This window comes from Musca domestica, unplaced genomic scaffold (assembly GCF_030504385.1).
Source record: "Musca domestica strain aabys unplaced genomic scaffold, Musca_domestica.polishedcontigs.V.1.1 17, whole genome shotgun sequence".
Lineage (NCBI taxonomy): Eukaryota > Metazoa > Arthropoda > Insecta > Diptera > Muscidae > Musca > Musca domestica.
The window spans coordinates 11,591,399-11,617,451 of record NW_026712230.1 but is presented as its reverse complement, the minus strand read 5'-3'; the positions used below and the strand labels follow the sequence as shown (position 1 = coordinate 11,617,451).

General features: G+C 34.5%; 1 protein-coding gene across 1 annotated transcript in view; it reads right to left on the bottom strand.

Annotated features, from left to right (window-relative positions):
- The window catches only part of LOC131801649 (protein Shroom-like), a 169,938-nt gene extending 151,955 nt beyond the window's left edge, over positions 1 to 17,983 (bottom strand). The window contains exon 1 of the mRNA XM_059120535.1: positions 16,528 to 17,983. Within this exon, the coding sequence (XP_058976518.1) occupies positions 16,528 to 17,334 (807 nt within the window). The 5' untranslated portion in view covers positions 17,335 to 17,983. The remainder of the gene's footprint in view (positions 1 to 16,527) is intronic.
- Positions 17,984 to 26,053: the final 8,070 nt, after the last annotated feature.

The following is a 26,053-nucleotide window of genomic DNA, read 5'->3' as shown; positions in this document are numbered from 1 at the left end:
ATTTTAAATTTCGCCCATTAGTTGGGAGGTACAGAAATGAGTGGGCCGTGTCCATTTTCGCACCTACAAGTTATCCAAATATTACGAGTTGCCAAGTTTCAACAATATCGGATTGACCCATCACCTAATATGATGTCTTTGAAGTTTCTTTTTTCATAAATATGAACTTTGTGGTGCAGGTACCAGAAGGATTGGACCGATATTACTGATTTCCGAAATAGCTCTATGTGTTATAGTCATAAGGCTTTCTTTACGGATTTTTTACCCAAGAAAGCCATTGGTGACACCTCTAATGGTACTCGATTCAAATATATTTCAAGAAAGAAAACAGCAACATCAGCAGAAATGGTTCGAAAAGTAAAGAAGCACTTGATCGAAACCCGCGTCGCAGTGGCCGAAAAATGGCTCGTGAGCTGAACATACCGCACAATTCCATTCGGCAAATATTGAAAAATGAGCTCTGGGTAAAGCCATTGAAATTCCAAAAAGTGAAGGAACTTACACCGCAACAGAAAACCAGTAAAGAAAGCCTTAAAGTCGGGCGGGGCCGACTTTATGATACCCTACACCACTTTACTAATTTAGTACAGCTCCACATAACAATTAAAAGTTTTTATGGGAGAATTCAATCATACACGCTATGATTATAATTATAATTTAAAATCCAAAGGACTAAATATGCCGAAGAATTTGTACCTTTTAAATTCGGAATTGTATTGCCCATTTGGTGCACAATTAATTTGAAATCGGATAAAGATATATATGGGAGCTACATCCAAATCTGAACCGATCTCGATAAAATTTGGCAAACATATTTCTGAGCTGTATTTGATATATTTCCCTGAATATAGTTGTTACGTAGTGCATATTACGGTTGTGGGTAACAAATATAACAAATCGGATGAATAATATATATGGAAGCTATAGCTATATCTGCACCGATCTTCACCAAATTTGACATACTAGCTTCTAGACTCAATTCGGTCGTAAGTGCCAAATTCCATCCCATTTGCACAAATATTAGACGTTTGGTGCACAATAAAAGGTAAATCGGACGAAGTTATATATGGGAGCTATATTCAAATCTGAACCGATCTCGATAAAATTTAGCAAATGTATTTCTGAGCTGCAGTTAATATATTTCCCCAAATATTGTTGTTGCAGAGTGCATATTACGGCGGCGGTGGACAAAAAAAAAAAAACAAATCGGATGAACAATATATATGGGAGCTATAGCTATATCTGAACCGATTTCGATCAAATTTGGCATACATATTTTCAGGCCTAATTTGGGTGCATGTGCAAAATTCCATACAATTCGGGCTGATATTACACGTTTGGTGCACAATAAAAAGCAAATCGGACGAAGATATATATAGGAGCTATATCTAAAATTTGACCGATTATTTCCAATTTCAATAGGGTTCGTCCTTGGGCCAAACAAATGATCTGTGCAAAATTCCATCTGGATCGGGCAATAAATGCGACCTGTACTTTGTTTACAAAAATACATGGACAGACGGACGGACGGACGGACGGACAGACGGACGGACGGACAGACGGACGGACGGACAGACGGACGGACGGACATGCATAAATCGACTCAGAATGTGATTCTATGCAGATCATCAAAAGGAACTATGGGTCTATATCGTTTCCTTCTGCCTGTTACAAACAAATGCACAAAGACATAATACCCTGACCACCTTGTGGTGTAGGGTATAAAAATAGACTCAACAGAGCTAAAGAGTTGCTTCGCTTGGCCGAAAGTGGTGAACTGCCGAATTTGATTTTCTCCGATGAGAAAACATTCGTTGTCCAGCATTTTGTAAACAAACAAAATGATCGTGTTTACTTGCCAAATAGGTCAGTTGAAAATGTGCACCTTCGGTTGGCCACTAGAATAACCGCCATAACAGCCAATGATCGCTCTCCGCTCGTATTAATCGACCCTGACATCGGAATAAATGCCGAATAATGTCGCGAAAATATTCTTGAGGGTGTATTAAAGCTTTGGGCACTCAGAACGCGCCATCCAAGAATGGTTACAAAATGACCACCAAAATCTCCGGATACCAATCCGGTAATTCGTGCCAAAGGTGACCAATTCGAACAAATCTAAACTTATTCCAAAATTTGATGCTATTTCCGACATTTTTTGCTTTCATTAAATTTAAAAAAAACATGTAAAAATTATAGCGTTTGATTTTGTTGCAGTTTTTTATCTCACCCTGTGAAAGTTTAAAAATCTATCTTTTTTACCTATTCTCTATATGAGAAGAGGTTTTTTGGAATATCGCAAACTTAGAAAAGACATATACCATTTAGAGATCTACTATATATGAACAACTTTTTGAGTTCTACAAGAGAAGGACGTTCTTACCTTTTATACCTTTGGTGTGACAAATCCACTGTGTACAGAAGGCCTTCGAGGAGTCTCCTGTAGAATGAAAACTTTCTTTGGAATTTCGGTACGAAGGTGTCCCTATGGTATTCTGCAGATCTTTCGAAGATAGCAGGCTGGTGCGCAGGGGGTCTTTGAGGCCGGGTATCCCCCGATATGGTTACTTTTCTAACATTTTTGAACGTTATACAGGGAAAAGTTTATTTTTTGTTATTTAGGTCCTCCCCACAACCGAAATGCTACTAAAATGAATTTCTGGTAAGTCGCTGGTTTGGAGGTATTTTATGACTGAAAGGCTACACATGAAAAACCCTCTACGAGTCATGTTATAAAGGTCGTTACTATGTAGAATGTCTTTCAGAGGTCCTCAATAGGGGTCTTTTGTATCACGAAAAAGTATTTTTTCAAAGAATAGTCATTTAGCTACATAGTTTATTTCGCCATTAGTTGACCCCCCAAAATCCCCCAAAATGCCCAGAGTTTAGAAATGGCTACGCAACATCTCCAAAGCAAAAATGAAATAATAAAATGCCAACAACAGAAACAACAATTATATAGCAATGTGTTAATTGTTAACTCAATGGCAGTAAGGTATGCGCTGCAGCACCATAATTAACCCTTATTATTGTCTTCAGAGCTATGAATCCTCTTCGTCATCAAGCCGGCTGTTGCAAATACAGATGTTTTTCTTTTTCGATTTATTTTTTTTTTTGCGTCTACCGTATAATTTTTTTCTAGGTAAAATATTATCAAGGCGTAATTTTTCCTATGTTTTTTGTTTTTGCATTGCGTTGAGCAGCAGCAAAGCGTTTTACAGAAGTCAATGTCGAAGAAAAAGAAATGTTACTTCCGTAGATCTACAAGCGGTTAGTTGTGATGCATGGAAGCCACTGGCAGAATGTGGTGGTCTATGCGAGGCCTGTGGTGGTATTGGTTGCTGCTGGTGAGTGTGTATTATGTTGTGGCCAGCCAGCCAGCCAGCCATCATGGGCCATGCTGAAACCCATAATTACAATTTGAATAGTATTACATAAATTTAGCATATTAAGTCAAGTTTTCTTGCATTCTGCTGCTAAACATGCCATTTATGTTGTTCGTTCGCATTTTTTCCGTTCTGCACATTTCGTGCTTTTGGGTCTCATAAAAAGCGTTTTTCTTTTAATATAATTTTTGTGCTGGCCTTCTTGGCTTGCCTCTCTTATAGGAAAATATGCAGATTAAGTAGTAGTTGTCGGGGTATGAGTGGCGTGTTCTAAAAATAGTTCAAGTTGTTGTGGCGTGTTGCATATTTCTTGGCCAGCCAGCCAGCATGCCAACTAACCATATGCATAAAACATGACCAGATAGAAGGAATGTTTGTTGTCTCTTTGGAAAGCGAAAAAAAAAATACAAACAAAAATGAAAAACGAACAACAGCGTATACGGCTATATAGACCATTCTATGCTTGGCTTGGTCTCTGGATGCAAGCCAGCTATCCAACCAGCTTAGCTCTGATTGCATGCAGTTCAAACCAACCAGCCAGCCAGCCAGCCAACACCACATGGTTGGTGTCAATTAAAAATGCTTTCAAATGTTGTTGATGAAGCTGCAGCTTAAACACCCAGTACTTTTGAATGCTCTTCGTCTCTGCAGCTCATTAAACACAAATTGCCATTTTATAAAAAGTGATTTTTATTGAGCGTTTCTGCTTAGAAGTCGTTCTATGGCGAAACAAAAAAAAATCAATTAAATATTTACATTAATGTCTGGGATTTAAATAAACTTATTTGATTTATATTTGTAAACCAGTTTTGCCAATTTGAATTATGTGAGAGACACGGCTATCGTCTAAAAGGTCAATTTGTATCAATTTCACGTGGAGAGAATAATTTATGGAATAAAATGCAACTAATGTCAGGGGCAATAATTTTGGATTTTCTATGGCAACAAAATCCTCGAGACTATTTGCAAGAGTTCTCTCTTTTAATTTGAAACTACTGAAGACTTCTCAAAATCATTTTGTGGGCCAATATACAAGGTGAGATGAAAAAACTGCAACCAACTTCAGACTGCTGCAATTTCTAAGCCACTCGTCCGACAAGTGTTAACATTATTCCAGTGACAGCTCATTCTATTGTTTACAAGCGTATACAAGCATTTTGGTGAGAATTTTCCGAACAAAAAAAAAAAATATTCCTGATGGAATTCAAGCGTGATAGTGCGATTTCTTTATATTTGGCTGGAAAACCCCAAATAACTATCGTTAGAGCACTCCAGCATTTAAATGTGAATAGATCTTTTGTGTCTCGTACCATCGCTTGTTACCGTGATACTGGTAACGTAGCCCGACATCAGGGAAAATGACGGAAGAAAATAGCAACATAAGCAGAAATGGTTCGCGTCGCAGTGGCCCAAAAATGGCTCGTGAGCTGAACATATCGCAACATTGAAAAATGAGCTCGGGGTAAAGCTATTGACATCCCAAAAAGTACAAGAACTTACATCGCAACAGAAAGAAAATAGACTCAAAAGAACAAAAGAGTAGCTTCTCTTGGCCGAAAGTGTGAACTGCCGAATTTGGTTTTCTTCGATGAGAAAACATTTGTTGTCCAGCAGTTTGTAAACAAATAAAATGATCGTGTTTACTTGCCAACGAGGTCAGCTGAAAATGTGTACCTTCGGTTGGCCACCAGAACTTAATCGCCGGCCATGGTGATGGTGTGGGCAGCCACAACAGCCGACAGTCGCTCTCCGCTCGGATTAATCGACCGTGACATCAGAATAAATGCCGAATGTTATTGCGAAAATATTCTGGAGGGTGTATTAAAGCCTTGGACACGAAACATTTTTGCAGCAGACCTTGGACATTCCAACAGGACTCAGCACGCGCCATCCAAGAATGGTTACAAAATGACGTTCCTCGCTTCATTTCCAGCGCACAATGACCACCAAAATCTGCGGATACCAATCCGTTGGACTATTGTGTCTGGAGAATTTTGGAAAGCAAGGTTGGCACAAAGAAATACCAAAGTGTTGATAACCTCAGGCAAGCGCTTCGCCAGGAATGAGTCAAAATACCGCAGAGCAACCGCACAAAAGTCATTGATCTCAAGAAGAAAATTTGCGATTTTTATATCTGTTCTTAATCAAAAGTAGTACAATTAGGAGGACCTCTTTAGTTCTCCTATTTCAATAAACAAAAGACATTTTACAAAATTTTATATTTTTAAAGTAAGCCACCATTACGTGAAGTTAAATGGAGGAAATAATAATAATAATAATAACAACAATAAACTGATGAGTAATCCAAATATAGAAATGGAAAATGCGGAAGAAAAGAAAATGAAGAAAGGTACAAGCATTTAGAAATGGAAAATTTCCACTCGTTACAGTGATAGATGAGAAGCTACTTTGTATGGCTTGTTTTAGGTTCTACTTTGGTTATGGAGCGTTCAGAAAGTGAATACAAAAACGAAAGAAAATTCTTCAATAAACCACAAAATTGTGGTAACGAAAGAATAGACATAAAGGTAGTGAAAAATATTTTTTTTTTTGAAAAGAATTAAACAAAACCAAAGAAAATACAAGGGAATACGGAAAATGAAAACATGTTATGATGAGGCATTTTGAAATGAACCCACGAAAAATAAAACCGAAAACTACACACAGAAAAAGTAAAAGTATACTGTTGTCTGCCCTTCAGATGGAAGTCGACATGAATACTCAGAGAAAAAAACACGAGGCTTGTGGATTTTATATTTTTGTTGTTTTCATTTTCAGTTACATTTTATCTTCATGGCTTGTTGTTGTTATTTTTTCTTGTTAAAGGGTCAAAAGCTAAAGTCAGAATTCAGCAATGACTAAAGAAATATAAAAAAAAACACAAATACTGCACCTTAAACCTAAAAAAAATTTCGTGTTCATTTCATCCTCATCGTTAAAATTTAGAAGCCCCTTTCTGCAGAGCGGTAACACACAGTATTTGTTGTCTCCAAAAAAATATAGATTTTCTTGGTCACTGCAAAAAGTGGCGGTATAATCTATAAGTATTGGTGTGCAGGTAATGTGTTGTTTTCCGTTGGTTACCAAAATTCAAAATATCGTCCGATGCCAGGTAGATTCGGTATTTTTAAGATTTTAACAGAATTTTTAACGGATTTTATTAATTTTGAGAATTGCCAAAATCGTTCCAAATGGTGGAGGGTATTCAAAGTTCGGTCCGGCCGAACTTACAGCTTTTTTATTTGTTTTTTTAGTTTTTTTTTTTTTTGTAAATTTCTTTATAATTTTGTATAGAAAAAGAAATTTTATTTATCGAATGGGCAACTTAACAAATGATACTGAATTGGCGAATATGTGGGTAGAAGAATATAGGTAGATGCATCAACGCTTGCGAACATTGATATGTCAAAATTTTAAAATTGTTTTGTCAAAGATAAGTACATTTTTATATATTTTCTTATACGATGCAGGGGTCGTATATTATATATAAAGAAATCTAAGCATTTGTTCTCTTGTTATGTTAGGAACGAAGGAACTAGTTACTCTCCGGGATAGGTGCGCGAAAAAATCGATTCCTTCAGTGAACGAGTGTATTCAACTATACTAAAACTCATATAGACATAATTTACTCTTCATAAAATGATTGTGTTTAGTTTTTCCATATAGAATATTCATTACAATGACCATTTTGGATTACTTTTATATATCTTATTCGCCCACATTTGCTTATTACATCCAGAGCATTTTTCATTTAGCATGTCATTCCATCTTATCTATTATTAAGACTTTATCAAAAAAAGGACCACACACTAAGATGTTATCGATTTCCAAGTTGTCAACAAAACAAATTTCATCAACTCATTTTCTTCTATTGTAAAATATAGTACGAAGTAATTTAATTCTGGCAAATATTAAAAATATTTTCTCATATTAGTCATCATTCAAAAACTTTAGCCCCAGGACTTGTCTTTCGGTTCATTCCATATTGAGACAATCGCACAATGTTTTTGTATTTTTTTTTTCAACATTTTATCTGCTGACACAGAAAAAACACAGAGAAACAATAATCGAAATAGGGATTAATGCAAAATCTGTCTCGAAGCAAATATCCCGTTAATTGACATACAAATTTTAAAAATACGATATGCAAAACAAAAATATGTGAAAACATTCTAGCTGAACACGAAAAAAGAATTAATTTAAACGCAAACAAACTCAGCAGGAGATCAATGAAGTATATTGCTCAGATGGAAATGAAAAACTAAAAGCTAAAAAAAAGATCGAAACAAAAGACAGATAATTCTATTGATTTGACGAAGACAAGAGACGTGGTAAAAGCGATGTTTGCAAATTATTGTTTATATTTTTATTTTCCATGGGAAAAGTTCTTACGAGAACAGAGAGATGACAGAATAGTATTTAGTTTAGTTTTTAGTTTTAAACACATAATTAGTTTTTAAACATACAATTCTACATAACCTAAAAATCTTTTCTGGAGTGGTTATGCCCGCTGGGATTTCAACACTTTGACCCAAATCCCTTGAATCCTTCGTAACTCCAAAACGCCATTTATAAAAATCTAACAATCCAATCGGTCAATTTCCGAAAAAATATTCTTGTTTTTCCGACTCAGAGAATAAAGATTGGTGTTCAGACGTGATATATATATAATATATTTATTAGTGTCCTAAAGTTCTTATCCTGAGTTAATACTCCAGTATACTAATCCGAATAAGTGTTTGATTCTATAAAAACTTAGACAAGTTAATACATTACAATGGCCTTTTTATGTGGAAAGATTCTGAAGATTCGTTACTTAAAAGTAAACACCTTAAATATAAAAAAAAATAAACAAAAACCAATATTACTTAATTGCTTCGTATCTTATTATTTCATTACAAGTTAAAAAGCTATAACTTCGAACACCCTCCACCATTTGGAAAACATTTTACAATTCTCAAAAACAATAAAATCCGTTAAAAATTCTGTTAATATACCGAATGTAGCTGTTATATTAGGGTTTGTACTGCGACATGGATATACATAGGTAACTTTTATCATAAGCAATTACAATATTCGGATGCGAAAAAAAATTGGTGAATAGTGTAGCAAAAATAATCAAAAATACCGAATATCGGTTGGTACCATTATATGGACACAGACAATTTTTTGTCATAGCCTGTAGTATCCATTACGAACTTCAAATACCGAATTTGAAACAATTCCAGTGAATAATATAGCAAAAATAATCAAAAAACCGAATATCGGGAGGTACCATTATATGGGGGCTATACGAAGGCATGGTCCTGCACAAACAATTTTCTATCTTAGGCTGTAGTATCCATTACGAACTTCAAATACTAAAATCGAAGCAATTCCGGTGAATAATGTCACTAAAATCATCAAAATACCGAATATCGGGAGGTACCTTTATGTGGGGGCAATAAGAAGACCTGAACCTGCACAGACAATCTCCTGTCTTAGGCTGTAGCTCCCATTACGAACTTCAAATACCAAATTCGAAGCAATTTCGGGTTAATAATGTCGCTAAAATCATCCAAATACCGAATATCGGGAGGTACCTTTATGTGGGTGCTATACGAAGTCATTGGCGCAGACAATTTTCTGTCATAGGCTGTAGTATTCATTACGAACTTCAAATACCAAATTCCAAACAATTCCGGTGAATAATGTCGCTAAAATCATCCAAATACCGAATATCGGGAGGTACCGTTATATAGGGGCTATACGAAGACGTGGACCTGCACAGACAATCTCCTGTCATATGCTGTAGCGTCCATTACGAACTTCAAATTCCAAATTCGAAGCAATTCCGGTGAATAATGTCGCTAAAATCATCAAAATACCGAATATCGGGAGGTAACGTTATATGGGGTCTATACGAAGGCGTGGACCTGCACAGACAATCTCCTGCCATAGGCTGTAGCACCCATTACGAACAGCAAATACCAAATGTGGAAGAATTCTGATGAATATTGTCGCTAAAATAATCAAAATACCGAATATCGGGAGGCCCATTTACCATTTTATCAATCTACTCCAATTCGTTCGGAAGCTGGAGTGATTTCCACAGACGGACGGACATCGCTGAATCGACATAGACTTTTATGCTGATCAGCAGGAATATATATACTTTGTGGGGTCTAAATGTATATTTCGAGGTATTACAAACGGAATGACAAATTTAATATACCCTCCATACTATGGTGGAGGGTATAAAAATATAAAGCAAAAAATTAAACTTATAATATATTTGAGTATATACAGAAACACATAAACCCCAAAAAAAGCACAACGATGAAGCCTTCACTGATAAAAATGTTGTCAAAATTATAAATCTTGGAGGAGGATCTGCTATATATGTTTGGGGATGTATATCGGCAGCCTGTTTATGATCGTACAATTAACAAGTTAAAAAGCAGTAAGTTCGGACCGAACTTTGAATACCCTCCACCATTTGGAACGAATTTGGAAATTTTCAAAAAATAAAATCCTTAAAAAATTCTGTTAAAATTTTAAAAGTACCGAATATAGCCATTTTATTGCCATTAGCCATTGCCATATTCAAATTCGAAACTTGAAATAAAATCATCAAAATATCGTATATAGGGATTTACAGTTATATCAGAGCTGTACGAAGACCTGGGCCAGTATAGACAATATTCTGTCACAGGCTATAGCATCCATTACTAACGTCAAATACGATATCTCAAACGATTTCGGTGGGTATTGTACCTAAACTCGTCAAAATACCGAATACAGGGAGGTACTGACGTATGGGGCCTATACGAAGACCTGGACCTGCATAGACAATTTTCTGTCACAGACTGTAGTTGCCATTACGAACTCTAAATACGTAATTTGAAACAATTCCGGTGAATAAGGACGGTTTAATTATCAAAATACCGAATATCGGGAGGCCCATTTACAAAAAGTCCTCCAGACATAACATACATCAGAGTAAAATTTTATCAATCTACTCTAATTCATTCAGAAGCTAGAGTGATTTCCACAGACTGACGGACATCGCAAAGTCGACGTAGACCTTTATGCTGATCAAAAATTTATATATATACTTTGTGGGGTCTAAAATGTGTATTTCGCGGTATTACAAACGGAATGAAAAACTTAATATACATGGAGGGAATAAATATGGTGGTGGGTATAAAAATATAAAGCAACAAATTAAATTTGATTATAATATATTTGAGTTTATACAGAAACACATAGACCCCAAAAAAAGCACAACGATGAAGCCTTCACTGATAAAAATGTTGTCAAAATTATAAATCTTGGAGGAGGATCTGCTTATGTATGTTTGGGGATGTATATCGGCAGCCTGTTTATGATCGTACAATTAACAAGTAAAAAAGCAGTAAGTTCGGCCGGGCCGAACTTTGAATACCCTCCACCATTTGGAACGAATTAGAAAATTTTCAAAAAAATAAAATCGATTAAAAATTTCTTTAAAATCTTTAAAATATCTAATATAGGAAGGTGCCGATATATGGGGGGATATACCATATTGTGGACCTATAAAGACAAATCTCTGTCTGCGTGTAAAGTACTCACAGGGAACTACTTGTGTGGATTTTTAGACAATTCCATTGAACAGTTCCAGGGTACAGTTATATGGGGGATATACGATATCGTGGACTTATATAGATAATTCTTTTTTTTTTTTGGGGGGGGGGGGGATAAATTGGCCACAAGGGACTCCTTTTGTGGAATTTCAGACAGTTCCATTGTAAAATGTGGCTAAAATCATCAAAATACCGAATACCGTGGGGGTACCGTTATATGGGGGCTATACGATATTGTGGACCTATATAGATAATTCTCTGCCGAGGTATAAAGTACCCACAATGAACTCATTGTGTGGATTTTCAGACAATTCCATTGAAAAATGTGGCTAACATTATCAAAATACCGAATATCGGGGGTACCGGTATATGGAGGCTGTACGATATCGTGGACCGATATAGCCCATCTTGACACTTTACCTGCCTGCAGACAAAAGAGAGATCTGTGCAAAATTTTAGCTTCCTATCTCAATTAGTTTAGACTGTAGCGTGATTACAACAGACGGACGGACAGGGCTAAATCGTCTTAGAATTTTACGCTGATCAAGAATATATATACTTTGTTGTGTCTAAAATGATTATTTCGATGAGTTACAAACGGAATGACGAACTTAATATACCCTCCATACTTTTTTTGGTGGAGGGTATAAAACGAGGTCCATCTTAAGAAAATTAAAGGAAAATTTTGCGTCTAGTTTGGAGCTGTTGCTGAGATATTCCAGCAGGATAACGAAAGGAGATTACCTCGCAAGAAAATGTTGCGTCTAGGGTGGAGAAGTTGGTTGTATCGCAGAGATGGGGTTTTTTTCAGAAAGACAACGATCCTAAGCATTCCGCTAAAATGTTGAAGGGACATGAACATGACTACACGGCGACTTATAGAACATAGATGAGTGCGATTTAACGAACTTACACTTAACGCCGAAAATGGGACATACAGACACATTCACTTAATAGAAGTTGTATCAAATAGATGTAGAAGTTTAGAAGTTGAATTAAATTAGAATTAATAAGTACATATTTAAGAGAAACATTGTGAACTATTCTAAGTTTTGTGTTAACTTTTAAACTTTAATTTTAAAATCTTATCTATTTCGGAAAACTTTGTAGAATACATTCAGTAGCAATTTCATCAACAATAAAATTTATTTAGTTTTTCATCCATAATCAAGCTTTCCATATTTGTATTTCTTGACATTATATTATTAGTTCTCCATTCAATATTCCATCAACTGTCGAAAAAGTTCTGTTATGTGACCCACTCAAAAGAGGCAATAAATTATTGCCCTGAATTGCTTTTTAATTTCTCCCACTAATTTATAAAATTTTGTCTTTTCTAGAGACCCTCAAACCACGAGCTATCAAATATCTAACAAAAGTCTCAAATTTTGCCAGCCGAAAAAAAATAAAACAAAAAATAAATAAATTGCGTCATATTTTAAAAATTAATCCATTCTTTGTCTTTAGGCCATTCGCTCGCTCACTCGCTCGTTCGCTGTTGATGGTGTCTGATTTACGCTGTAATTTATCAAACAAAAAATAAATTCAACTAAACAATAAAAGATTAGAATGTATTTTTCTACTTTTCACGTCTTTGTTTTTGGCTTTTCTTCATTTCGAACAAAGAAGAATCACATTGGTTGGTTTCTAAGTGATATTTAATATTTGTTCAACATTAATAGTAACATTTTGGCCCTAAAGAAACCCCCTCCCGCCGTTGTGAAACGAAGAAGAAGAAATATGTTGAGAGACAAAAGAAAAGATGGATCACATTAACGAGTTAAGATGATATCCATTCAGCGCATAACTGATCGAACGAACTGAACTGGCCGTTGGTTACAGAGACCCTAAGAACTATTTGTCTTTGACGTTCAGCGTACTGGGTGCTTGAGTTTGTGCCGTTTTTTTTTTTATTTTTGGTGTTATTTGTTGGTCTTCATATAAAATGGCTCGAAGCTAGAACATATCGCTATGATTTTGGATATTCGTATAACAATTTTAAAATTCTAAGCTCTTCTCCATTGGTTTGGCAAAATTTATAGATTTTTTTTCATTAGTTTGGGTTTTTGTTATTTTTGCTTGCCTTTCCTCATTCCACATGAGCAACGTCTTCAAGAGGGCTTTGTGGGTTAATGAACTGAACTGTTATATGCCGGTCGAATGGACTGAACACTTCTACTCAAATTAAAAAAAAGAAGATTAGGTTTTTTAACAGCTGTGTCTTTGCACCAACAGCTGTCTTTGGATATTTCAGACTGCGTGAGAGTGTGTGTAAATTCGCATGAATATTTATAGATTTGTGAAGCTTTGAGACGGTTAGACGCATGTATGGATGAATGGTGGAATAATAGAATCAATTGGATTTGATTGCTAAGCTTAACTTGTCTATCATTGTCTCGGGTCTTATCTATTGAATATTCCCTTCGGGGTATAAATTTAGATTTTTTTATTGCAAAAAATACTCACACCTTAACTCCTCATTTTTGTGGTACATTTTATTTGCCTTTCTTTTATTTGACTCCAGCAACGGTGAAATATTTTTAGAAACAAAACAAAAAAAAAAAAAACAGTTGTTTTGCAAAACATTCACATTCTTTTGCATTTTTCTTTTTCCCTCTCTGTTTTTTTATCATTATTATATTTAATTTCGAAACACCCCATAAAATGTATAATAACAATATTAACAAATATGTGAGTTTAAATACAATAATTAAATGGAAAATTCCAATGCAATAGCGTAATGTCTTTGGAATTTGTAAACAGTGAGAAATTATGGCAAACGAAATTTGGTACTTCGAAAAATATAATGAAAAGGAATACAGAAAGAGTTTTTCCCATGACAAATTTCTTAAAAGGTTTTATTTTTTTATAAGAAAATAACCTTGAAGGCGATTCTCTTCAAAGGCAAAAATAAATAGTTTTTTTCCGTAGCGCTTCAAAGTTAAAGGAAAATGGGACAAGATCAATATCGATAATATTGTATTTTCATTTTGAAAGGCATATTGATTTCAAACTAAAAAAATGGGACGTATATTAAACTTTTCGCGGTACGACCTTCACAAGGTTAAAAACGAAATTCAGACAAGAGTAAATATCTAGGCTTTGCAAACCAGTTTTGAATAGGCACATGTTGGACCTTCCAGAGTGCCATTAGCGTTAATTGTTAAGCTCAGATTACTTATCTACAAAGGGATTGTTAGACCACTAATCGCATATGTTTTTCCTGTTTGGTGTGAGGAAGGACAATTCTAATTTTCAGTGTATGCCTAAGGTCACATCATTCAGATGATGCCGATAAAACAGATTATAAATCCACCGACTTCAGACGTATAGATAACTATCTTGTGGCTAGCTCTCTTAGTTTCCTAGAAAAAAAACGTACTATTCTAGAGATATGACAAACTTCGTTAACACCTGTATAACAAACTTCTCTTCTATCATCGAAGGATTGGGACTCTGGACATAGAAAATCTATGCAAATCGCTAACTAGCCAATAAGACAGATTATGAAGTATTGTTTTGTTTCCTAGACATAGACGAGTTCTAAAAGAATAATTTGACCCGAGAAATAATACTATGATCGAATGTAGATGTTTGTTTCACTTTTCTAAAATCAACTGTTCTAGCATCGAAGGGCTGGGGAGCTGGGAATAAACGTGTTCTAAAATGAGAAAAGTGGATAGCACTATTCTCTCTTTATTTTGGGGGAATTTATTAGGCGACCCTAAATAAAATCATAATATCTGGAAAATGTTGGCCCGTAAAAGTAAAATTAACAATACTATCCGTTATCTTCATTTACGGATTGTGACTAATCTTCCGCAGAAGTGGATATTGTGGTCGTGGGTTGCAACAATCGTAGAGCCTTTGTGTTGGCCCTGAAAAGCTTAGTTCATTCCCGAACCAATCTTCAATTACAGGTTACAACGCAGATTCTGAATCTGACCGTAACGAGAATGAAACTATGTGAAATCTCCAATGAAAATAAGATCCAAGAGATTGGGGAATTTCGAGGCTTATTGCTAACAGCGGCTATTGGAGACCCAAGTATAAAGTGAAACTTGTGCGGAAGAAAAAACGCCAGTAAAATCGTTGCTAAAATCCCTCATGAGAATAAGATCCAAAATATGGGAAATTAATTGGAAAATATAATATTAAAGCGCACCGCAAACGGGGGCTTTTAGCAGCACAAAGGTTCAAATCTTCAACAGAAGAACAAAGTTCAAATGTTGTGGCTGTCCGAAAAATCTCTGGTGAGAGGTCGACAAAGGGAGCTGGAATAACGGGATGAGCATGGTCGCAGGATATTTCGCAAGCCTGGGGATTCTGTGCTTTTTAGAAGAGGAAGATAACCCCGATGACCTTTATGGATTCCTGAGTTTAATAACGTTAGGATGAAAATGTTTTCCTTTAGAAAGGCCGATTAGGTAGCTTTCTACCAATGTAGAGCTGGGAATATTTTCATTTAGAAGACTCTGTGACTTGCATATCTCTTACAAAGCTCCATAGGAAGTTTTCGTTTCAAAAAATCCATGAGGAAGCTTAGCTTTACAGAATTTTAGGAGGAGGCCTAACTTCAAATCAAACGAGCAAGTTTTGGCCGAGATTTCTTATAGGTACCACCGTAGGGAGGTTTTGCTACAGAAACGTTCGAACCTTTTCCTAGTGAAGACTAAGATAGAGAAGTTTTCCTAACGTAAATATTGTGAGATTGTTTCACTTAGAAACCGTAGTGGGGAAGTAATGTTATAAAATACAAATAAAAAAGCAGATAGGTTCCGCCGGGTCGAACATTTATTACCCTCCACCATTTTGAAGGAACTTGAAAAATTTCCAAAGAAGAAATTCACAACAAATACCACTCAAAGGAAAGCCGTAATATGGGACTATACGAAGATGTGGTTCTGCATAAGTTATTTTTCGTCACCGGCTGTGTACCCATTACGAACTTTAAATACGAAATTTGAAGCCATTCTGGTGAATAATGTCGCTAATATCATCAAGAGAATTTATATGAAGACGCAGACAATTTTCCGTCATGAGTTGTAGTACGAGCTTCATATGCGAAATTTGAAGCAATTCCGGTGAAAAATGTCCATATACCCTCCATACTATATATGGTGGAGGATATAAAAAACTTCTGAATTTTTTCAGAGAAAAAAATGTATAAGGCTTTCTCATAGAAGAATTTATTTGGAATATTTCTGAGGAAAATCTGGAAGTGTAGTTTTTATTTATATTCTCAAAGAAAACATGATAAATATAGGTTTATCAAATAAAAGTTTTTTAGAAAAGTGTTCTTAAAGTAAGGGGTTCCTCTAGAGAACTTTGAAAATAACCTCATAGCAAACTTCTTAAGGGAAGTTTTCTTAGAGAACACTTCGTAAGGAAAGTTTTCTCATAGAACACCTCATAAGGAAGTTTTCTCATAGAAAACTTCGTAACGAAATATTCTGCGACTCATGGGATGTTTTCTCATAGAGAACTTCATCATAGAGTACTTGGTTTATTTTTAAGGAAAACTTGCTCTCACTCACCTGTACTGAACCGGCCACCGAGGCTGAAGAAAAACTCATATTACTCGATTCGGTGCTGGGGGATAATCGCTTACTGCTGCTACTGCTACTCCGATGTTGGGTTAATTCATTAAAATTCAGACTATCCTTAAAGGATTTATTCAATAATTTTCGACATTCATTATTGCCATTTCCGTTGTTGTTGTTATTGCTGTTATTATTATTATTATTATTTGTATTTAAATTTATGTTGGTATTTGTGACATTGTTGTTTTTATTGTTATTATTAATTATATCGATATTTTCATTATCCGCGGGATTAACTAAATTTACATTGTTGTTACTGTTATTATTATTATTACTGGTGTTGTTGGCCATTGTTGTTGAGCCTGTTACCGCAGCTGATGAAGCGGAGGTTGTTGTTGTGGTAGTTGGAGAGTTACTTTGTTGTGATGATGTTTTATTGGCAAGTGAAGGACACTCTGTGGAGACACCACCAACAACACCAGCACTAGTATTGTTGCTGATGTTGCTATTGTTGTTGTTCATGTTGTTAGTGTTGTTAAGAGAGGGCGTTGAATTGGTGCCGGCCAGATTTGTGGTAGCTGTGGTGGCGGCCGCCATGACCGGATGTAAACCAAATTGATAACGATTAGTGGAATTGTGGTGGCTAGTATTTTGATGATTGCTACCACTACTAGTGCTGTTGTTGTGATTGTGATTGTTGTTGTTAATTGTATTTGCAATTGTGCGATTGCTGTTCTCTTGATAATGTGGTTGCTGGTGATGATGTTTGTGGTGGTGATGATGATGATAATGATTTCGCATTTTTTGCCGCTTTGTGGTTGTTGTTTTTGTTGTTATTGTGTTTTTGCTTTGTTAAATATATTTTTCACGTTTTATTGCTATTGCTTCTTCTTCTTCACTTCTGCTTTGTTATACTTTGTGCATTTGTTGTTGTTGTTAATATGATATTTTTTATTATTAATTTTTCACACTTCTTTAGAGTAGTTATTTTTGTTGTTGTTGTTGTTATTTTGATGTGGTAATGTTGTAAAACAACAATTTCCTTGGATTTGTTGTTGCCTCTGCTGTTGCCTTAATTTATTTAAATGTAATGACATTTTAAAGGTTTTATGTTTATTATTATTGTTGTTACGGTTTTGTTATATGTATTTGAATTTATATATGCTAGCCTTTTTGAATTTCTGTGAATTAAATTTTAATTAATTTTAATTGGGTTTTATTGCACAGTTTAGACTTTTTTCCACCTCTTCTGTTTTAGAAATGGTAATTTATTACCAAAAGCAAAACTCAAAACCAAACAAAAACTCAAAAACCCGAAAGGTAATAAATAATATGAGAATGTTCACGCTTTAAAATTTACAATTTAGTACGTGATTGAAATTTTTAAAATATATTTTTTTGTTTTCGTTTACTTTGCCCCCGTTTCGGGTATGGCCTCCACTATTTGTTTTTTTTTTTTCGAAATCTGCAAAGAGAGAAGCAAAGAAAAAAATCTTTAGTTAACAATTCGTTGTTGTTTCTAGATAAAAATGCAGATTTAAATAAATGAATGAAGTTTTAAATTACAGTGGCTTTTTGTATTAAAATACTTAGATTTTGCCAAGAAACTTTGCAGAAAAAAATAAAACTTATCTTGTTTGGCTTGTAATTTGAGAAGTAGCAGAATTTTGTCATAATCGTGTCTTTGGGAGATTTTTAGTTTTTAAGTATTTTTGTTATGAGTCATGTTTGGGCAAAAAAATAAAAAACCAACAAAGCTTAACCAAAATAAATAAATGAAAAACAAGAATTGCGAGTATGCATTTTCAGAAGAAATGGTGTCTAAAGAACAATGGAATAATAGAATATATGCTATGACACGTCATCTATATATAAATAAAAAAACTGACTTACAGAGAATCAACGCCCAGACGTATCAAAAGGGTACTAAAAAGTACTAAAAATCTAATGCTTCGTATTGGACAAACGGAATGAGCTAGAATTCTAAAATTAGGAATGAAAGTCACCGATGGAGTACAAGAAAGATGTACCAAAGGAAATTCTTGAAAATTCGAAGACTAAGGTTACGAAAAGTTCTAAGATGTTACTAAACTTCCAAAATGGTACCATTTGGTATTATTTGGAACGGATAGAGCTAAAAATTTTGGTATGAGATATAAGGCTGGAAGGTAAGGGTTTTTGGAAATTCGAACCAAAAAGGTAAGAAAAGTACTAAAATGTACTAAAAATCTAATACTTTGTATTGGACAAACGGAATGAGCTAGAATTCTAAAATTAAGAATGAGGGTAACCGATGGAGCTTAGGATAAAGATACCAAAGGAAATTCTTGGAAATTCGAACTTTAAGTTAACGAAAAGTTCAAAAATGGTACCATTTGGTTTTATATAAACGGATAGATCTAAAAATTTGATATTTAGGATGGAAAGTTAGTTTGACATATGAAGATAGCTTTGGAAGAGTGTACTAAATTGTACTAGATTTGGAACAGTTTGGATTAGGGTGTTCCCGTATTGAGATCCCTGTTGGTTGTAGGTTTGTGATAAAGAGGTGGGTTTGGAAATGTGTACTACAAGTGCACGAAAAGTACAAAAAGTAGTACTGTATTTGGTACAATTTGTTATTGGGTGAACAAATAGTACTTCAAATCTAAAATTTGGTATTAAGGCCGCTATTCATGTATAGGTGTTTTCGAAAATGTGGCCTGGAATCCTCAAATTTTTATTCAGGTCTTTGTTGGTATCTGGGATTGAGATATGAAACTGCTTTTGGAAATTGTGCGCTATAAATATACGAAAAGTACTAAATAGTATCTAATTTAGTATTAAGGTTAAGGAATATGGGTGAAATTCTGAAATTTGATATTAATGTCACCAACAGTGACAGCCTGTGGTCGAGATGGAGATGGTTTTATAAATGGGTATTATAGCAGTACTAAATTTGATATTGATATCTGGAATTGAGATAAGAAGGTGGTTTTGAAAATGCGAAGTATTATTGTTCGAAAAGTACTAATTTAGATCATAGGTACTAATTTTGGATCGCTGTTGGTGTCGAGGATGGAAAGAGGTAGTTCTTTTTTTTTGGCTACAAAATGTTACTAATAGTTGGTATTGGTAGACAGTTGCATGGTTCTCTTTCTATCACTTCGTAGTATACCTTCATATTAAACACATATATTTTACCGAGAGATTTTTGGTATCCAAATGACTGCCAAATCACTAAATGTATATGACACTATATGTCATCTGTGTTTTTTTTTTCTTTCTTTGCTATGTCAGCCGTTGTTTAACAAAAGAAGATTGCTCTCCCATAAACTCTCTCTCAATTTTTTGGACAATTATAATATATGTAGATATTATAATATACAATCCTAGCCTGGGTACCGCAGAAAAGGGTTGGAAAAGGTTTCAAGAATCTTAGATACTATGTTTATCTAAGTCTGTGATAATTTGTGGTACTTACACTTTTTATTTCAAAATAACTAAATGAAATACACCTACTATATTCGAATATTTTCCTAAAAAATCCCATTTGATTTTTTGATGATTTGAATAATTGAAAGCTAAAGAAAATGGGATTAAAAAAAATAAATAAGCTATATTGTTCTTCCTCATTGTAGAAATTCTGTGGAAAAACGTAAAAACACTTCCTTCTTGAAATGGATCCTAAACCCCAAAATTCGCAATTACTGTGATCTTGATTTCCATCACCTCTATTTGTATAACAGTTTGTCGTAGGACAATTAACTATTTGTCAGCTAACGAGAAGTATTAGAAACTATCTTATCTGACAATTACAGTTAAGATCAAATGTTATCTGAACGATGGTATCTTCCTACATTTTTTCGCGTTCGCATTTCGTCGCATTCTGTTTTTTTCTGCTTAATGTTTTTGCTGTTGTTATTATTATTATTATCATTTTGTGTGAATGTATTTGGGTACTTAAAATTCCACTCTCATAATTAAGACATTTAATTTGAATTGTAGTATGCGATATTGTGGCTTCTGCTGTTGTTGTATCTAATTAGACCAACAATCTTAAATAATACAAACAAGATCTGTTTATCAGATCTCATCATCAACGAAACGATGATCATCACCTTCATGTTAAACATTTGTGTTATGTTTTTTTTTTTTTCAGATGAGAACAGCAAAATTTAGCTTTATTAGGTTTATTAACATGACTTCTTCGTCTTGAGAATAGCGCAGTCTATTTTACTTTTATTTATTTTGTATTGGCCAATGGGAGGAAGGTCATTCGGTTAATGTTTGTATTATGAGTTGAGGGCTTTGTTACTCTATTTTTATTCTTGAGAAGGTCATTTGTAAAACTTTTAAAGGCCTAGATTGGTTAATGGCCACTTTTATAGGGGAAAACGAAACAATGTATTGTTCCATTTTGAATGACCTGGATTTTTTTGAAGTAGCTTTCACTTTTATTCGTTTTTATGAACTTTACCAAGTAACATTACATTTCACTGTCTACATTATATTTTAAACGAAATTTGTTGTGATTTAAAGATAATATAAATAATAAGAGCTTCAATTCTGTAAGATTCGAGGCAGAATTTCTTCAAGTACGTTATTTTTTGTGCAAAACATAAGATAAGTTTGTAATTATGGGAAACTCGTACTAAAATATACTTAAATGTTTTATATATTGTACTGCGGATTCGATTTCGAAGTTGTACTTTTATTATACAAAAAGCACAAAATACAAAGTAGTAGAAACAAGTAAAAAAACAGCTTACTTTGGCCGGGCCGTACTTTTAATACCCTCAACCATTTGAAAGAAACTTGATAAAAACTTCCGGAAACTACAAAATAAATGAAAACAGTTTTATGGAGACTATACGAAGACGTGGACCAGCTTACGAAATGTTCTTGTCATAAGCTGTAGTACCCATTACGAACTTCAAATACCAAATTTTAAAAAATTCCGGTAAATAATGTCGCTGAAATCATGAAAATATCGAATATCTATATGAAGACGTGTACGTGCATACAGAAATGTCTCTCATAGGCTGTAGTACCCATTACGAACTTCAAATACCAAATTTGAAATAATTCTGGTAAATAATGTCGCTAAAATCAACAAAGAACCGAATATCCGGAAGTACCGTTGTATGGGGGCTATACGAAAACGTGGACCTGCACAGACAAATTTATGTCTTAGGCTGTAGCATCCATTTCGAACTTAAAATACCAAATTTGAAAGAATTCCGGTGAATAATGTCGATAAAATCAACAAAGAACCGAATATCCGGAGGTACCATTATATGAGGGCTATAGGAAGACGTGGACCTGCATACGAAAATGTTTGTCATAGGCTATAGTACGAACTGACCCATTTACGAACTTAACCTGCCTACTGATAAACTATGCTGGTATGCATAATTTTGACCTGCTATCGCAATTCGTTCGAAAGATATCGTGATTACAACGGACAGACAGACATACAGACGGACATCGTCTTAGAATTTCACGCCGATCCCGAATATATATACTTTGTATGGTCTATTAAAAATATTTCGAGGAGTTACAAACGGAAGTTAATATACCCCCCATAGATTGGTGGAGGGTATACAAATTTCGGAGCCAAGTCTCTGGTATATTTTCTGGAACCTTGGCTCTGGGATTACTTTTATTATATAAAATTCTGGAGCATAGGAAAAATTCTGAATCCTTGGCTCCGGGATTTTTTCCGCTTAGGAAAAATTCTGGAGTCTTGGCTCTGGGATTTTTTCCGCATAGAAAAAATTCTGGAGGAAAAATTGGCTCTGGGATTTTTTTCCGCATAGAAAAAATTCTGGAGCCTTGGCTCTGGGAGTTTTTCCGCATAGAAAAAAATCTAGAGCCTTCCGCATAGCAACAATTCTGGAGCCTTGGCTCTGGGATTTTTTCCGCATTGAAAAAATTCTGGAGTATTGGCTCTGACATTTTTTCCGTATAGAAAAAATTTTGGAGACATTGCTCTGGCATTTTTTTCGTATAGAAAAGAATATGACGAGTTGAGTTTTTCCATATAGAACAAATTATGGAGCCTTAGTTCGGCAATTTTTTTCCTTCTTCTTTCATTCTTTTGGGCAAACCTTTGTCCGTTTTTGAGGCTTATGCATGATATGATAAGAAACCTCTATTTTTTTATCATATTTAGAGCTACTATACTTAATAGGCTTTTTATAATTGCCTTTTGTGAAATTTCCTGAAATGTCATTATGAAGCCTTTGAAGTATTCATATGTTAAAGAAGAATTGCTCAAAGGTTTCTTCCCTTCCGAAAAATGTCCAACAAGTCTTCTTCCTTTTTAGACTGAGACAGAAAACACGTCTTCCTCCCAAAATAAAACAAGTTTCAAAAAAATTGTTCTACAACAATGTTGAACATTTCCTCCGGCTTGTCTCAAATGACACTTCAGCATAAAAATTATCAAACAAAAAAAAAAACGATTTAATAGCAACATGGAGAAAATATCATTAGCAAATAGTCTAAGACAAGTTAAAGACAGGAAATACCCTCGAACAATAAGTCAGACGAAAAAAAGGCTACAAAAGATAAACTTGTCAAATGTTTCGCCAACGTTAAGAAGCCAAAATGATGATTTCAAGTAACAAAAAAAAAGGAAAACACTTAAACACTATGTTGGCGTGTTGTGTTTTTTTCTTTCTATAATTTCATGTTACAACAACATAAAAAAGTGTCGTCGTTGTCGCTGTCATATACCTGCAACAAGTTCCTTATAATTTTGTGTGAACCGAAATTTGTTTACGCCATTGATGAGCGGATCTCTGCCCAAATTTGTGGTAGACGGAAAATGAGAAAAAAATATTTTTCCTCCGACAGAAGGTTTTACACTGACTTCTGCATGGCTTTACAAAATAAGTTGCCGAATCAAGTACCTGTTCAGTTCGAATACGCCTAAATGCATTAAATGAGAACTTAATTTTTTCTTTGTCGAACTCAAATTTGCCTTCATACTTGAATGCTTGAGTCGAATGTTCGTTCGGTTTACCAACTTCTTGTTACTTTTGCCAATAACAGTTCAGCAAAAGCTGCGAGAAGAACACACCTTAGTTTTTGTTTTTTTTTTTTTTTTTTTTTGTATGTGTGGTAAGTAGCGAAGAGAAAAATAAACAATCTGCCACGTTATTCATATTGGCAAGAAGCAGAAAAACAACAACAGCAGCAAAAACTATCTCATAAATTTATTTATTAAATTGCACTGAAGACATCTGAAATTACATGTGAACCTTGTAACGGGTTTTGAGAATGTATGTAAATCATAAAGTCAATACACTGCATATGTGCATATTGTAGTGCAGCACAGTGTTTTGAAATAGCGGATAGTTTTTATACCCTCCAACATACATAACATGGTTCGTCATTCCGTTTGTAACTCATCGAAATAATAATTTTAGACTTAACAAATTGTAGATATTCTAAAAATTCTAGCCCTGTCCAAAACGAATTAAGCTAAAATTTAGCACAGATCAGTATTTTGTCTCCAGGCACGTCAAGTTCGAAGATGGGCTTTATCTGTCCACAATATCATATAGTATATAGTAGCTCCCCTTTTTAATAGAATATTCGGCATTTTCATGATTTTAGGGCCATTATTCACCGTAATTGTTTTTTAAACTTCATATTTAGAGTACAGCCTATGACTTTTGCGTATGCAGGCCACATCTGCGTATAGCCCCATAAAACGGTACCTCCCTATATTCGGTATTTTAATGATTTTAGCGACATTATTCACCGGAATTGTTTCAAATTTCGTATTTGAAGTTCGTTATGGGTACTTCAGTCTAAGGCAGAAAATTGTATGTGCAGGTCCAGGTCTTCGTATACCTCCCATATATGCGTAGCTCCCTATATTCGGTATTTTGATAATTTTAGCAACATTATTCACCGGATTTTTTCAAGTTTTTTTATTTGAATATTATAATGGCCTATGAGAAAAGTTGCTTATGCAAATCCACGTCTTCTTATAGACCCAGGCCATTTTCGGTATTTTTAAGACTTTAACAGAATTTTTAACGCATTTTTAGTTTTTTTTTTTAATTCCAAATTCTTTCCAAATAATAAATGGGCATTCAAAGCTCGACCCGGCCGAACTTACGACTTTTTTTCCTTTTTTAATTCATTATTGTAGGAAGTTTGAGGAAAGGTTAATATAGTACGAAGGGGCAGGAAATAACTAATAATAAAACAGTCAAAATGTGTTTTTTTATCGTCTGACAGAAAATATCGAAGCTTTCTGCAAAATTCTTGGCCTCATCCATAGGATAGGGATAATCAAAAACTTTAGATTTAGAACGGTGAGGAAATGTAATACAACATATATGAATAGCCCACTGTATATGGCCACTCCAAAAACTTCACACTGCATATATTTCATATGCAATTCATGTCGTTTCGTTGTCTTGTTTCCTAAATTGTCAAAACGAAAAGATGGTGATGACGATGATGTAAACGCAACTTCGATTGTGAATATATATGTATATTCATCATTCGTTCTTCATTCCATCGTCATTCATTCACTTAAACTCCCGCTAACATTTTTTTAAAGTTTGGGTTTTGGTTATCATTCCCTTTGCGAATCTGTTTATGAAAATACCCAGCAAACAATTTCAGAGAGATTTACATGGGTTCCAAAATTATCATTTTTTGAAATATTCTCTTCAAAATTTTGCCAAGATTTTATATTCCCCATTAGATTTTGTCGGTCGGGTTTTGGATATCATTCCTTTTGCGAATCTTTTTACGAAAATAAGCAGAAGACAATTTCAGAGAGATTCACAAAAGATCCGAGATATTTAATTTTTTTAATATTCTCTTTACCTTTTTGCCTAGATTTTATATTTGTCATTAGATTTTGTTGATTGGAAAAGTTTACTGGGTATGGATTTGGGTCTGCATCGACAGCCACATGTGATTTCATATGTTTGTTCATAATGATGTGTTTACTTACTTACATACGTGTTAATCAGTTTTCCAAGAGGTAGGTCGCACGAAGTGTTTTTCTTTACTTGGTTGATTTGCCAGGTATTTAATTTGAGTTGTAATGATTTCCGCAACCCACATGATTTGAAATGAGGTGGCAAATGAAACAGTTACGAACAGTTTGGCCAAGACAGGCTATGAGAGGTTTGAAAATACTAAAGAAAACACAGAAATTTAGAAAATGTTATTTTGTCATGGAAAGTTCATCCAAAAATCCTCAAAAGCCTCAAAAAAAGGAAGTTCAAACCCCGTTTCCCAATTCTTGTGAGTCTCTTCTTGTGTCAATTTCAAAAATCAAAAAAAATCCCCAATATATTCCATTCAGTTCGCATGATACCTACACACATGTTCGTTATGAACAACCTGTAGTGTCTTCCACTCTGCCTCCCACACCTTTTCGTTTCTCTTCTTTTCTGATATGGCTAAACATGCTTCAAATATTATCTGTTTAGTTAATATTTTACACAGGTATCACAGAGGTAATGCCACTACCTACCTACCTGTATAACAATTCACA